Genomic DNA, 14,944 nt, shown 5'->3' on the forward strand with positions numbered 1-14,944 from the left:
TTAGTGGGTCCTGAAGACAGGGTTGATGACCACCGATTTAGAAGATTAGAAAAAACACATTAATACAGCGTTTTCACCATTTAGAAATGCACAAATGAAAATGAGCAGCCAAGAGCCTATTGACCCGAGTGTTCACCCTCCTCACATTTCTGGGAGACGCATCCCCGTGCGGGCAAATACAGCTCTTGCATGTGCGTGAGCAATAGTATACTCATTTGAAAGAGGCCAAAAAGAGCAAGGTCACCCACATCACCAGGAATTGGCTATGAATGGACATCACTGACCTAACTTACCTGTGTCAGAGAAATGCATATATTATTCCTGAAAAAAATATTAGAAATTGAACAAGTGACAAGATTCTTATGTGTACATGGTTGAACTTTTTGTTGCCCTCTGTGGCAGACCAGGATCACAAAACGGTCTTATAATTAGCAATTTGTGAATCTGTCATTAAAAAAAAAGGAACATGATGGTTGTGGTGACCTTCTGAAAAATGCTGACTGCCTGGCTGTCCCCTCTTGCTTCAGTATTTGTAGTCACTGATCCCAAACCATGTATGCAACGAAGCACTTCTGATTATACCCTGATGTGTCAAGCTGTTCAAGGTCTGCTCTCAAAATAGGAACCAAAATGGGATGATAAATTAAACTAGTCCGACCGGCATTTTCATTCGATTCTCATTAGAACTGCCGACCCATTACTTGTTGGTTTGGAGCAGCTGCTGCTGTCCGGTTCAGAATGCCTCTGACACTCCCAGACTACTGGAGGCTTTAAAGAATTAGAGTCTTTTATTGACCAACTGAGAATTAGTATATTAGGAGCTGGAAAAGAGACTTCTTCCATACATTCTAAGGAGAATATTAAGAAAGTCTATCCTGGTGACTCCGTCACTTTATAACACATTGTAAATAAACCAGGTAGCACGAAGTATATTAAACCCAAAAATGAAAATGTATTGTATCTTAACAATCATATGTGGTAGCTGAATTTGTTTTCCTTTTTAGGGTCTTTTTCCACTGTTAACAGGTGATATGGTCAGTAACACCTCCTGTATTAGAATGCCTTCACTCTGGATGAAGGAGCCCAGGGGCACCTATAGACGGCAGCATTGTCAGTCTGGGGGAGGGGAGTGTTAGTTATATTAGCAGATATAAATACTCTAAAATTAAAGCCAAACTCCAGGTGACACTGCATGTATGCAGTTATAGCAACTGATTTTTTTTCTTTTGGGATAGAGCATTTATATGAATAAAAGTTGATCATTGTAAGCTCCCCTGTCAGTGGTAAATGGTTTGTCTCGCTCTGCTACATTCGCAGGAGAACTTCTGTTGAACAGACTTACTGGCCAGATCACCAGGTGAAAATAAAGAAAACCTAAAAAGTAAAACAAAAGCAGCCATCACATCTAACAATTGGTAAGCTTACGTACAAGAAATGTTTGCTGTTGGGTTTAATAAGGCTTTAAAGTGGTTGTAAACCCTTACAAACCACTTTGACCTACAGGTAAGCCTAGCCTAAGGCTTACCTGTAGATCCAAGAAATCTCTTAAACCTACACGGTTTAGGAGAGATTTACGAAAAGGCATGCGCCGTAGACATTGTCGCGCAGGCGCACTATCGCCGCTAGCAGCATGCCGCTGCTAATGTCGATATGCCGTTAGTGGCAGCTGCTCCGGAGCTGTGAGTGGCCGGATCAGCGATACCCGGAAGAAGATGCTCTGTACCACAGGGGACAGCGGTGACATCGCTGGCTCCTGTGTCAGGTAAGTGACACATAATCGGCTACTATGCGATGCATAGTAGCCCATTATGCTTTACCTTTGCAGGAAGACAAAGAGGAATCCTGAACGCCAAGATTCTGTTACATTTACAAGATGACGAAGCGCACATGGTGAGCAAAATGCATTAAAATCATCAGGTCATGTGACCCGGTGTCTCCAGCTCATTCATGCTGCTTTTAAAACTGCCGCTCCGTATCATGTTATTTGGATTACACCGCGCCATCCACTTGTCTCTGCCATTGGCACCCGTCTCTGGCACTGATATCTGCAACTATTTGTAGCCTCAGCTTTGGGGAGTGAAGATTACACCATCATCTAGGAGCAGTACACCTCAAAGGAATCTGGAGCTGACTGTATCGCAGGCGAGACTGTTCATGGGACGCTGTTCCTGGATGCTTGTTCAGCGATTGCGCTCGTACAGCGGCGCCGATATGTCTCCCTACCTGGGGTTATTTACTTGTCCTTCACCTTCTCCCCTTTGGCTGTCCTGCTGCTTCACATTTACCATTTCATGACTGCCTAATCTTTCAGCATAAGGTCTTCTCAGTGCTGGTTTATTCATAGCCAACTATTACCATATCCATTCCAATAATCCATTACCATAATTTGGATTACATCTGCAGTTTGTTACCATTGCCCCGCTACATCTATTGGCCATCAGTGATACATTTTGACAGCTGATTTTTTTTCTTCCCCATTGCGCAGTGTCCCCCTTTTTGGTACGATCGGATGAATGTCTGTGAGCCTGGTTGTTTTTAATTGTTGCTCTTGACAATATTTTAATGAATGCATTTATATGGCGTGGTTAAGGTTTGACTTTTTTTTACTGATATACATGGTATATATATAAAATTTGGATTTATACTTTGCGGTGTGTTTTCCCATTTGGAGCTCCTTCCTGTCTGCCCCTGGTTTCCTTACTTGGGTCATCAACATTTTATTATTTACAAGATGACCTATGCTGTCCCAATTAAATTGTTGCCAAATTTTATCAGAAATGTTTGCGATATCCAGGAATTTATAGCACTGTGATGTCATAGCGTTACACCCAAAATCGTTCTGCTTCCGAGCACCAGGATGACAACTTTAGACCTAGCCAGACATCACATCTGCACCGCTATATAAATCTTAATTTCTCACGATGCTAAGGGAAATGTTAAACACGATGGGTGCATGTGTGGGCAGAGCTGAGGGCTGTGGGTGTGCCTGCAGACGGTGCTGAGGCACGGATGCAGATAAACGGGGTGGATCAGATCAGGATCCACCCACTATAGTGTCACTCACTCACTTGTCTAAAGTACTACAGCGGGGAGGTTACAAAGACCAGTGGCCAGGGAGATGGAGAGTGTAAATGGCCACTGCTCTTATGAAAAGGAAGGGGAAAAAGTGATGTAAATCAGTAAAAGAAAGGATGATTATATCACTACCTGGATAGCAATCAATAGAAAGAACGAAGATTTGCTTAAAAGATATAAATGCACCTTTACAATGATGCATTCATATTTCTGCCCGGAGTTCTACTTTAAGGCATCCAGGCTCCTCCCTCCCTTCTATTTAATTGCTGGCATGGGGAAAAAAACTGCCTGGAGATGGACAAGAAAATATCAAAAAGGTAAGATTACTTCTATCAGTCTATACTTGGATATGTAAATGATCATTTGCACAAGTTCAAAAGGTACATACCATTTCTAAATGTCAGCATCTCCCGCAACTCCTCATGATCACAGGGATGAGTGAAGTCAAACACACTGTGCCCAGTCAGCTCAAACTAAAAAATAAATTATAAGATATAGACATGAACAAGATCTAATACCACATACCACAGGGGAGTATAAAAATGACCCCATCCATACCTGTGTGAGTCCCATGCACTTGTTGACATTTTCAGACAGGTAGATCATATCCCCTTCCTCGGTCAGGACCAAAACAAATCCCTCCAAGGCTTTCAAATAAAAACAATTCAGCTGTTTCTCCATTTCAGACTCTCCATCCATATCACCTAAAAGGGCCCAAAGCAATTTAGGTTCAAATAAAAACTTAACATTTATAGATGTTGAGCATATGGTGTTAAAAAAAACCTGCAAAATTATAATAATATAAAAAAATATATATATAATTTTTTTTTTTTTCACCTTAATGCATTACAACAGTGCTTTAGCAGTTTACATAAAACTCAGGGTAAAGCTGGCCATAGATGAGATTTTCTTTGCAACCGCAGGTTGCAGGTGAAACAAATCACTTTTTTTTTCCCGATCACAGGAAGCCGTCCCTGCCAGGAGAACATAGATTACTGCTAGAAGCCATAGCCAATGGCAATAATCACATACCTAAAATCCGACATGGCAGTAGTAGATTAATAGATCGACTTGGGTGCACTCAGCCTGCCAATAGATAGATAAAATCTCAGCCAGTTCAGCAGGGATTGGATCCATCTCTGGTCAGCTTAAAAGTACTGGACTTCTGCTCCCTCAAAATAACGCCAGCACTTACAAAGACAATAAAAAAAACAAATAAATAAAAAAATAAAAAATAAAAAAAAACAAACAACTTCCCTGTATGCATTTTTTATCCAATTGCAAACAAACCATGATTTGGAATAGCACTCTAAAATTCAAAAATGTGCTGAATACTCAGGAACCTGCTATAGAGAGTACAGTACTTAACTTGCATGAGGATGACGCAGTCTCTAAATCTGTGTAGATTAAAACTTGTAAAAACCTCACTGCCATGGCAGCAGACACTGGAAAGTCAAGCAAAGGCAACTTACACTCCTTAGAGTTTTTTTAAACAATGTGGGTAGACTGTGTAGTCATCCTAAAATATGTCTGCCAAGTATTCCTAGTGCATGTAAGGACACAAAACTCAGGGAGGGTTAGGACCACTGTTGCAGTCTTTGTGTCCTCTCTGGGAAAATGCACCAATGAGGCTGGTGACCACGGTTTCCATACCAGAAAGTGATAGCAAGTCCAAAATGTTTGTGTGGTCACAGGACCAGAATGTGGGGGAAGTCTTTAAAAAAAAAAAAAAAAAAAAAAGCTTCACAGATTTCCTTTTTTACGAATGCCCCACAACACCCTATTGGATTCTGTGCAGATTTTTGTCTTTAGATTTACCAAAACCATGTAGTACAAGGGCCTGCCTGATTGCATACAAATTGAAACTCTTAAGGTTTAACCTCATATTATATGGTTTTGGTAAATTTGAAGACAAAAGTCTGCAGAAAATCTAACGTGCGTATGGGATGTAGCAAAACATCCCAGACAGGGAAACAGAAAAGAAAGCCTGATAGTCTTCAGCACCCTCTACTGTCTACACTATCCAAAGTTAGGAGGGGGGAAAAATAAAAAATAAAAGTGTCTGCGTTACATTCCCTAAAATACATGCGCATTTTTATATGTAAAAAAGATTGAATTGGCTGCATAAAAAAAAAAAAAAAAAAAAAAAAAAAAAAAAAAAAAAAAAAAAAAAAAAAAAAAAAAAAAAAAAAAAAAAAGGCCTTCTGTGACCAGGATCCCCCTCTTCACTAAATACTGTCCCGACCTCGATCCAGTGCTGTGCCCAAGAGCAGCAGCTCTTCTCTCTCTCTTCTCACATGACAGAGAGGCAGCAGCACCCGGAGCCATTTGCCGTTTGTCAAATCCTGTGAAGAGGGAGTCGGAGGCGTGGCTGAGCTATGTGGTCTGTCTCTATGGATGCAGGCAGAGCAAGATTGAGCATGCACGAGGTTCCCCATAGAAAGTAGCTTCCTATGGATGCACTCGTCAAAGAGGAGGAGCTGGCAGCACAGATGGGAGGGGGGAACCTAAAAGAGGAGGTTTAGGTCTGTCCTATGCAAAACCATAGCAACACAGAGGCGGCAAGTATGGCATGTTTATTATTAAAACAAAAAAGGAAGAAGCCGTTTATAATCACTAACTTCCTTCTTAGAAGCAAAACATGCTCCTTGCTTTATGTATCCAGCATTACACTAATCTCCACTGACCAAGTGCTAAGCACAGAACGGATCAGAACTTGGCCTGAGACTTGCCCCAGTTTTCACACACGATTGGCTAATCTTCGTTAGCAACAGGCTTTGACAGATAACTTGTCAACTCCTGTGCTTGCCCAAAGGGTGCAATCCCGTGTTCCTATGGGTTGCTGAATCCGAGTTATTAAAGTTAAAGCAAACCTGTAAATATATGAAAACGTTTGCCTAGCTGCTGCTGTAGTCCAGAAAAGACCCAGTGCTTTAGGATTTGCAGCAACAACATATACATATCCTGGTCCCTTAAAGCGGGACTCCGCGTTTTTTTTTTCTTTTTTTTTAAAGCCAGCAGCTACAAATACTGCAGCTGCTGACTTTTAAAATAATGACACTTACCCGCCCAGCACGCCCGCAATGTCGGCACCCGAAGCCGATCTCTCGATCGTCTCTGTGATAAAATATCTAGATAGCACATACCAGATCCACTGGCAAGTTTACACAGCTGATCAGGACAGCACCAGGAGCGCTTATTTATGGATGAGTTGGTAGGAGGGTAAAATACTACTCTCCTGTATTTTCCTCTAATGCTTTTTTCCCCCTCAGAAATCAGTTTGTAACTTGGATTGTTGAATGCTAGATTTCTTTATCAACTACAAGTTTACAATCAAAATACAAAAGGTTTACATTTCCTATAAATCCTAGAGCACCTTGAGACAAGGGGAGGACTTGCAAGCACAAGGCCAAAAACAACGTGACAGTCATGTTATACTTTGGTTGAATGATTGCTTTCTTCAACACCATTCCAGACCAGCTGTCAGGCTGATCCTCTCAATAGAATATTGCCATTTAGAGAGCAGAAAAACTGAAGATAAATCTTATTTTAATTAGCAGTGATTAAACTGCTCCAGCTGTTCTGAACAGCAGAGGAAATAGAGGGATTGCACCAAATCAGGATTAAGCAGCACGCAAAGTCACAAATACTGACATTTCCCTAGCAGAAACCCCGTTATAAAAGAAATATATAGGCTGCCTTACCTGGTCTCTTTCTCATAATGCTAGTTGGCAGCGCTGTGTTGTGGCAGTAGGGCAGAGACTTCCATCCCACTACCAGAACATTCAAAACTGAGTGCTGCTCCGTCATTCACAGGAAGACAAAGCTTCCACTGAGGCAGACAAATGTCACAAGGCAGAAGTCCCCATCCCGCTGTCATAACACCGTACTGTACAAACATTTTAGGGTTCATTCAAAAGGCAGATTAGTGCCATCCTTTGTGCAGAGCCGCTGGCAGATGCATGTTCATCCACCCCAGAGCTGCATGCAGGCAGCCCATAGAAGTGGACGCACATGTAGCCCCAGCACAGACACAAGGGCATGTCCGCTCAGCTGCCTCCCCTCTACATGGTTGCACCTGCCATGCCAGTCCTGGGCCCGCAGATGGGCAATCGAAGCTTGGGATACATGGCAGGCACCCATTACAAGGAGGAATTGGGCAGCAATCTGGCTGCTGCTGAGCAACCGGACTGCTTCCATCTGACAGCCAGAAGTCAGCATGTCATATACAGATTACTGTAACTCTACCCCACCCCCTGTGACCTGGCAGCAAAAGGGTTTAACTGGACTTTTATCTGTGTGTTAAAATGTTACCCCAACATTTCATATCCCTGATGCATTTGCTGAACCATGTGCTTGTATGAAAAAGTATCCCGTTCTCTTTGTATTACTTCCTTTATGTGAAATACTTGATCTTGCCAGCCCCCCTGCTTCCCCATTTCAAACTGACCACGCTAGACATGACAGTACATCCATATAAGCGTGATCAGTTTTCTTCTTTGCGTTCTACTTGGGAGCAAAGTCTACCTGTACTCCAGTGGTCAGACTTGCCCCCTAGCACAGCTGTTCACTGTGAAGATCGATGTAATGTTTCCCTACTTTCCTGATGCCGTGCCCTTATGCATGATCCCCTAAAGAAGCAGGGTCTGAGTTTGCATTGGCTGATCCTCCACATCATGTGACCAGAAGTCACGGAAGCCTGCAAAAGCGTTTTGCCCAAAACTGGCATTGTGTTTTTTTTTTTTTATTAAGTGGGAAAAATTTGAACTCTTGGTGGCAGTGATGGAAGGTGACCAGAGTGCCTGGAATAGAAAGTGATGCAAAAATCTAGATTTTGAAGTCATAATCAGAACGGGAAGGTACAACCTTCCAATGGGAACATTTCTTGTGATACTAAGACTATTTCACTTCACTCTGGACACAAAACATCACAGGGGTTTTATTCATTCCCTAGGTCAGGGGTAGGCAACCTCGGTCCTCCAGCTGTGCTTAAACTACAAATCCCATCATGCATCTGCCTCTAGGAGTCATGCCTGCGATTGTCGGGGTCTTACAATGTCTAAAACATTTTGGCTTTAGAAACACTAACATATCAGTACAAGTCTGTTTGAAACAAAAACAAGGGACTGATAGAACAAGCTGCAACAGCCCAGACTGTGTCTGAATATTAGACTTTATCTCACCTGCATCGAGGAGCCGTCTTATACGCAGGTAGCTAATGGCGAGTCTCATTATGGAGGCTTTATCAAGATGTGAGCTGACATTGTGAGGCAGAGGCAGCTGGTGGGACAGTTCATAAAACACCTCCGATTCTTTACTTCTTCGACACCTTGCAGCATCCCGAGATTTCTCCTTCCGTCGCTCCGAACTGATCCTGAAAATGATAAGATTAATGTTCTTCATACTTTGTTTGACACTATAATCTCACTACACTAACTGAAAATTGACAACATAATTACTGGGCAACATATTAAAGCCTAACTCCAGGTTTTAGCGAACTTAAATTCATTTGGACCAAGCTGGTCCAAACAACCCATATACTTCTGTAACACATGCAGTGTCTGTTGAGTTGTGTGCGCTATACATACATCAGCTACATACAGTGCACAGAGCGATGTGCTCCAGCAGTGGGAAGGGGACTGAGGGCTGCAGAGCCATTCACAGGAAGCTTTGTATTTTCTCAATTAATACAAGGATTCCTCTGATTGACTGAGGCAGAGAGGGAGAGGATGATGACACAATCTCCGCCTCAGCCAAAGATCGCTCTAGTTATTCAGAAACCACAAACCGTCCTGTGAATGGCTGAGCAGCGATTTTGATCTGGGAGCAGGACAGAAGTCCCCATCCTGCTGCCAGAACACAGTAGTGTACACTGTATATAAAACTGAGGCTACGTACATGCAACACTGATAGCCACGACATGCCTTTGAGAAGGGAATTATTTAAAGTTCTCTTAAACATGGAGATGGGCATTATTTACTTTTCTACGGCTTTGTGCATGTAATTTCACATTAGGACTGAATAGTTAACCCTCAAAACAGCTTATATTCTCCCAAAGCAAAGACCCCCGACAATAAAATGGTGCAGCTAAAATTTATGTCACATATTAGTGCACATATGGTTATTCAGGGGGGGGGGGGACACGCCACAGTAAAATTTAAGTGCACACAAACAATAGATCAGTCAGTTCTCTAATAAATGAAAAAGGGACGTTGCAAGAAATAAATGGATACCCGACATGTCAAGCCTTAAAACTGTGCATGCCTGTTACACAGCAACAAACTCTTCACCAAAATTGTCTATTGGCATTGCTTTAAAAGCCTTCACTAAGTTTAGTGTCAAACATGAAGGACAGTGGGTTGTGGAAGTGACTGGGTGGCTTTACTTCCACCACTGCTCCACAAATTTAAACACACCATAGCAGCTGGGGAGTGTAGAAAATCCCAGTCTACAGACGCCATTAGGAAACAGGTAGACAAGTGGTTAAACGACAGCAACTCCCTTCATGGAAACAAATGTGTTAAATGGTGTAACCGTAACACCACCACAAATATAGGGTCGTGTGTAGCACATCTACATGGATCTCAGAGGCATCACTGATATTTATAGTGACTTCAAATGTGAACCCAACAGAGAATCCAAGGCTCAGAGGCCCAACCTGTAGCTCGTTGGCACTTTGTGTGGTTCTCAGGACCCATTGCAGATATTTGTCTGTTTAGGTGCTTACTCAAGACAGTAAAAGGAAAAAATATTGTTTAAGGCTGGGTTCAAACTTATGTGAATTGCATGACAGGATACCATGACCAGTTCTCAATGGGGCCGGTTCACACACCTGCAGAGCAGCCGCGGTTCACACTGGAAAAGGGTCCGGTGTGTCTTTGGCTTTATTCCAGGTCTGAATTCAGGCAAAACATCGGACCTGATTTGCCCCTGACACAGAGAACCAAAAACAAGACGCACCAGATCCCTCTGCTGTGAGCTAGTGTGAACCCAGCCTGAAAGAAGGTTTTAAGAGGGCTGTAGGATTTACAAATGTAGAAGTGTTGACTTGCATAGGAGCCTCTCATTTAATGTCTCCAGCCTATGACTCTCAGCAGAAGTATTTTCCCAGTTTCCAACAGCTTCTATAGAATGTTTTCAGTATTTGACCATCTCCTGTTGCATGTCTTCAGTCTGACAGGCATTTGTTGTAATACATTCATGTCTGGGGCCAGACCTGAGGCCCCCCCATATAAAGCAAGTTGACTGCCATTGAGCTACAATGTAAGCAAGCCTTTAAGCCACAGGGGTGTCCAAACTTTTTTCAATGGAAGGCCAGATTTGATGAAGTGAATATGCGTGAGGGTCAACCATTTTGCCCGACATTCTTTGAACCATTAAAATTTGGTCTGTGTTAGTTCGACCACGAATACACTGCCCAACAAGATTTATCTTGCCTTTGTGGCTGTGTGTAAGTAAAGAGATGAGCTTGGGCGTGTTATTTGGATATTTCAGAAAAAAAAAAAAAAACTTAAATTTTACATAAAGAACTATGAAGCAAAATAAGGGTCAGTGCCCACCTGCAGCCCCACCACTGCCAAGAGAATGCAGCACCCACCATTGCAATCAGTGCAGCCTGACTGATGCCTCGGAGACAGGGAGGGGACAGGACCAGCGCCAAAAGATTAGATACAGTAAAAACACCTGTTTTCTCGATGGCCTCTTTAATAGAAAGTCCCACCTCCTTTGATGGATAGAACAGTCGTCCAATAGCAGCGCTGGAGACGGGACTTCCTATTACAGAGGCTGCCGTATAAACGGGAAATACTCCTGTGTGTACGGCACTCATCCGCCTCCTCCCTGTCCCCTCCAAGGCAGCCAGAATATATATATCTTTTGTGGCCCCCGGTTCAAGGAGATCGCTGGTGGTCACAAAAGATATACATGACCAGATAACCAGGCAGGCCGGACTTTGGACATGCATGACTTGAGGCAATGGTGAGGATTTAAGCATGCCTTTCACAGCACACTAGTTAACTGGCCTCATATCAAAAGCAGATATATATAAACATACATTTACATGTCTACTCCAGGGCCCAGGGTGCCCCTAATCTCAAAGTGCCCTCATGCAAGCATGACACTGTCTACATGCTGGTCAACGCATTTTACATCATCCGGTTGGCTCACTTCTATGACATGGGGCCAACAGAGGGATGCATGAGGCAGTGGGGGGCAAGTGCTAAAAAGAAAATTTGCACATGAAAGTACTGTGGGGTTGTGGGGAAACATTGGTATGAGAATAGATATGAAAAAAGGTATGTGCAGATACCCGGTGCAGGTTGCCTAGTTTCAGACTCCGAATTTAAGGAAAGATCATTTTTGGCTCACTGGAGCATTCACAATTTGATAATTAAACAGGTAGATTTCAACCTTAGTACACTCCTTGCTTGCTGCCTAGTCTTTGCGCACAATGACAGTACTTTAAAGCCTAGTAAACACAATGAGATGATCAGACGAAGTATAACGCTCAGATTAACACACGATCGCTTCAAAATCTGTATTTTTTTTGTACGATATTCTGATCGCATGTACGGTGCTTAAAGCTACTTTTACAATACCAAAAGAGTTCTGTGGGGAAAAAAAAACGCCATTGACAATGTATTGGCCAAGAGTTTGCTACACGCATTAAAACCATTACAAGTAAAAAAAAAAAAAAATAAATAAATAAAAAGAACCCCCTAACAAAGTTTTCACTGAATGACAGCATAAACCTTCAAGACATGAAGCAACCCAATAAAATTGGACAACGGTGTCCAAAATTACTATCAAAAAAGCATAACAACTAGAATTCAGCAAGTGCACAAGTCATTACCAATTTAAAGTGATTGTACTTTAAACATACTTTGAACATACTTCTCTCCACTGTGCAACTCGTTTTGCACAGAGTGGCCCCTGAAACAACTCCTTCTGGGGTCCCCCGGCGGCTCCTTCCCACATCAGATAACCCCCTAGTGGAAGTAGTTCCCCAAGGGGGTTACCTTGCGGGTGCGCTCCCAAGTCCAGCATTCAACGTCCACAGCCACGAATGTATAACTCGGCCCCACGTCATTGGATTTGAATGACAGCAGCAGGAGCCAATGGCTGCACTGCTATCAATCTAGCCAATCAGGACACGAGACACCGGCTCGTCCCCTGCATGAGAAAAAGGAGGGTTCAGAAGTAATACGGGGGCACTAGGGGGCTGCTGCACTGCAAGAGGTTTTCCACCTCAATGCATAGAAAGCATTGAGGTGAAAAACCACAAAGGTTTCCAACTCCTTTAACAAAAAAATAAAAAATAAAAAGTATTTGAGAACTTTCACACAATAACACTACATTGCACAATCACATGAAAAGAAAAATCTCAGGTTTTACATTTCCCAGTCCTGCTGAAATAATTAATGATTAACACTATTTATTGTGTGAACATTTTCAAATCCTTTACCAAAATCAGCTTTAGTGTGCCCAATATCAAATTACTTTCCTGAAAAGAAACCGTATTTGCCATGAAACCCCCGTGTGTCACCTAGTATCACTTTTCCAGTCACTAGAACAAGAATTACTCACAGCCCCCTAAAAAATGACGCCGAATGATGTAAGAGTAAAGTATCAGCATGGTGATCCGCCACCCCCTCCACCCCACGCTCATTGTTTAGGCATGAATTGTTCAGCTTCCTGGAATTTCCCCCAAGTTCACGGGGCAATAGATGATACATTGCACTGAAAAATGTTTTTAAAAAAAAAAGTAGGTTCTAACTAGCTGAAGATTGCAAACACACAAAAATATACATATAAGCCAAAGTAACCAGGATAGTAAGGCCCCTTTCACACTGGGGCTCTTTGCAGGCGCTACAGCATTAAAAATAACGCCTGCAAAGCGCCCTGAAAGAGCCACTGCTGTCTCTCCAGTGTGAAAGTGTCAAAAAAGTCCTGCAAGTCGCATCTTTGGAGCGCTGTAGGAGTGGTGTATTTACCGCTCCTAAAGCACCCCTTCCCATAGAAAACAATGGGGCAGCACTGCAAACCCACCTGCAAAGTGCCGTTTTAACCCTTTTTTATGTACAATGAGACCATGAAGAATGCATGTAGCCATCCTGACAGCTGGGAAAAAAAAAAAAAAAAAAAACATAGGAACCTGCAGATTACAGAAAAACACAGCAAGAAACAATTTCATAAAAAATAGATTACAGAGCCATCAAGTCGTGGATGTGCATGAATTACTTTTAGAGAAAAGGGATTGCGCTTAGTGTCACTTTAACGCACAAAAAAAAAAAAAAAAAAAAGACTACAAAAGAAAAATGTTATCTGGGCATTGTGCAAAGTAAAAAAAAAAAAAAAATAAAAAAAAAACTACACTCAGTCAGTGTGGAAAATATAGGTTGTATATCTACAATAGAGCTGGCACACAATGTTCCTGCAAATGGCTTTACACGCCTGAGGCTGAGCAGGAAGTAGGTCATAGTTTACAGGGCTTTTTCTTCAAAAACAACCAGAAGATAGCAGAAAGATCAAGATACAGACAGTGACCAAATAAGGTCACATTTCCATATGTTAACTTGCCAAATAATTTCATAAGAAACTATGTGTAAGCAATAGAAAACAAAAAGCAAGCAGCAAACAGTCCGTGTTCTAATAAACTATTGTAAATGCAAACGCTCAGATTATCTGTCTTGATACAGCAGAAAATTTCCATCTATAGATGGCAGCTAAAAACTGGCACCGTTCAGTAATACAAATCCTAAACCATGCAATACACATGTACCTGCTTCTGTATTTAATATACTGGCATATTACAAGCTAGTTAAAGCGGTGTTCCACCAAGTTTATTTTTTTTAAAGTCAGCAGCTACAAATAGCGCAGCTGGTGATTTTTAAAATATGGACCTTTACCTATCCAGGGCGCCCGCAATAGCCTCACCCAAAGCCAACCCGTCCCTCGGCTCTTGGGTGGAAGCACCGCAATTTTCGGTAAGGGAATCAGGAAGAAAAGCCTTGCACATGCGCGAGTCGCACTGCGCAATCATACTGGTCCCTGCTGTCTTCTGGGATCTGTATGTCTCCCAGAAGACAGCGGGGGGGCGCGATTGAGGTGCCAGACATGGCGCAGATATCCGCAGATACTGAGGCTATCTATGCCCAGAAGCGGGAGCAAATACCTCCCTCCTGAAAAGTGCCAAATGTGACACCGGATGGGGGGGGGGGGGGGGGGATTCCGAAAAGTCCCCGACCCTTTCCAAAAACGCAGAGGCACAAAAATGCATTGATGTGAACATGTTCCATAGGAACCCATGTTAAAAAGTGTCCTTGCATTTCTGGAAAATGCAAAAAATGCATCAAAAAACGCGCTAGTGTGAATCCAAGCCTAAAGGGACATTAAAGTAAAGCTGCTTTTTATTTTTATAACAAACCTGTTATACTTACCTGCTGTGTGCAGTGCTTTCACATAAAGCAGCTCCAATCCTCTTTCTGGGTCTCCCACCGATGCTCCTGGCTCCTCCCCCTCGAGCCGTGCCCCCAAGAGATTGTGGCTTGCCCTGGGGGCACCGCTACTCTATGCGCCCATAAAACACACACACACACACACACACACACACACAGTACTGGCTCTGCCCCGCTTCCCTGGTCTCTCCATTTGCTCCCACTGCGGTCTCAGCCAATGAGCAGGAAGAGTCTCCATACAGCGGAGGCCATTGTGAACATCGCTGTATTGGAGGGGGCTCAGGTAAGGGCTGGGGGAGATGCACACACAAGGTTTTTTTTACTTTCATGCAATGCACATTCAGCCTTTAGAAACACTTTAAAGTGTTACTAAACCAGTGCTCGACAAAACCCGGGCGCCAGGTCGCATTTGC

General features: G+C 42.8%; 1 protein-coding gene across 2 annotated transcripts in view; it reads right to left on the bottom strand.

The window, feature by feature from the left end:
• HIF1A (hypoxia inducible factor 1 subunit alpha) overlaps positions 1 to 14,944 on the bottom strand; it is a 63,172-nt gene that overhangs the window by 20,282 nt on the left and 27,946 nt on the right. The window contains exons 2-4 of one of the 2 annotated variants that reach the window (XM_077464375.1): positions 8,259 to 8,443; positions 3,634 to 3,779; positions 3,464 to 3,548 (exon numbers count right to left, since the gene is read on the bottom strand). In XM_077464375.1, coding sequence (XP_077320501.1) covers positions 3,464 to 3,548; positions 3,634 to 3,779; positions 8,259 to 8,443 — 416 coding nt within the window. Of the gene's footprint in view, positions 1 to 3,463; positions 3,549 to 3,633; positions 3,780 to 8,258; positions 8,450 to 14,944 lie in introns of both variants that reach the window. The other variant, XM_077464374.1, reaches the window with a different exon arrangement.

This window comes from Lithobates pipiens, unplaced genomic scaffold (genome assembly GCF_037356315.1).
Source record: "Lithobates pipiens isolate NorthernLeopardFrog02 unplaced genomic scaffold, aLitPip1_a1.2 Scaffold_30, whole genome shotgun sequence".
NCBI lineage: Eukaryota > Metazoa > Chordata > Amphibia > Anura > Ranidae > Lithobates > Lithobates pipiens.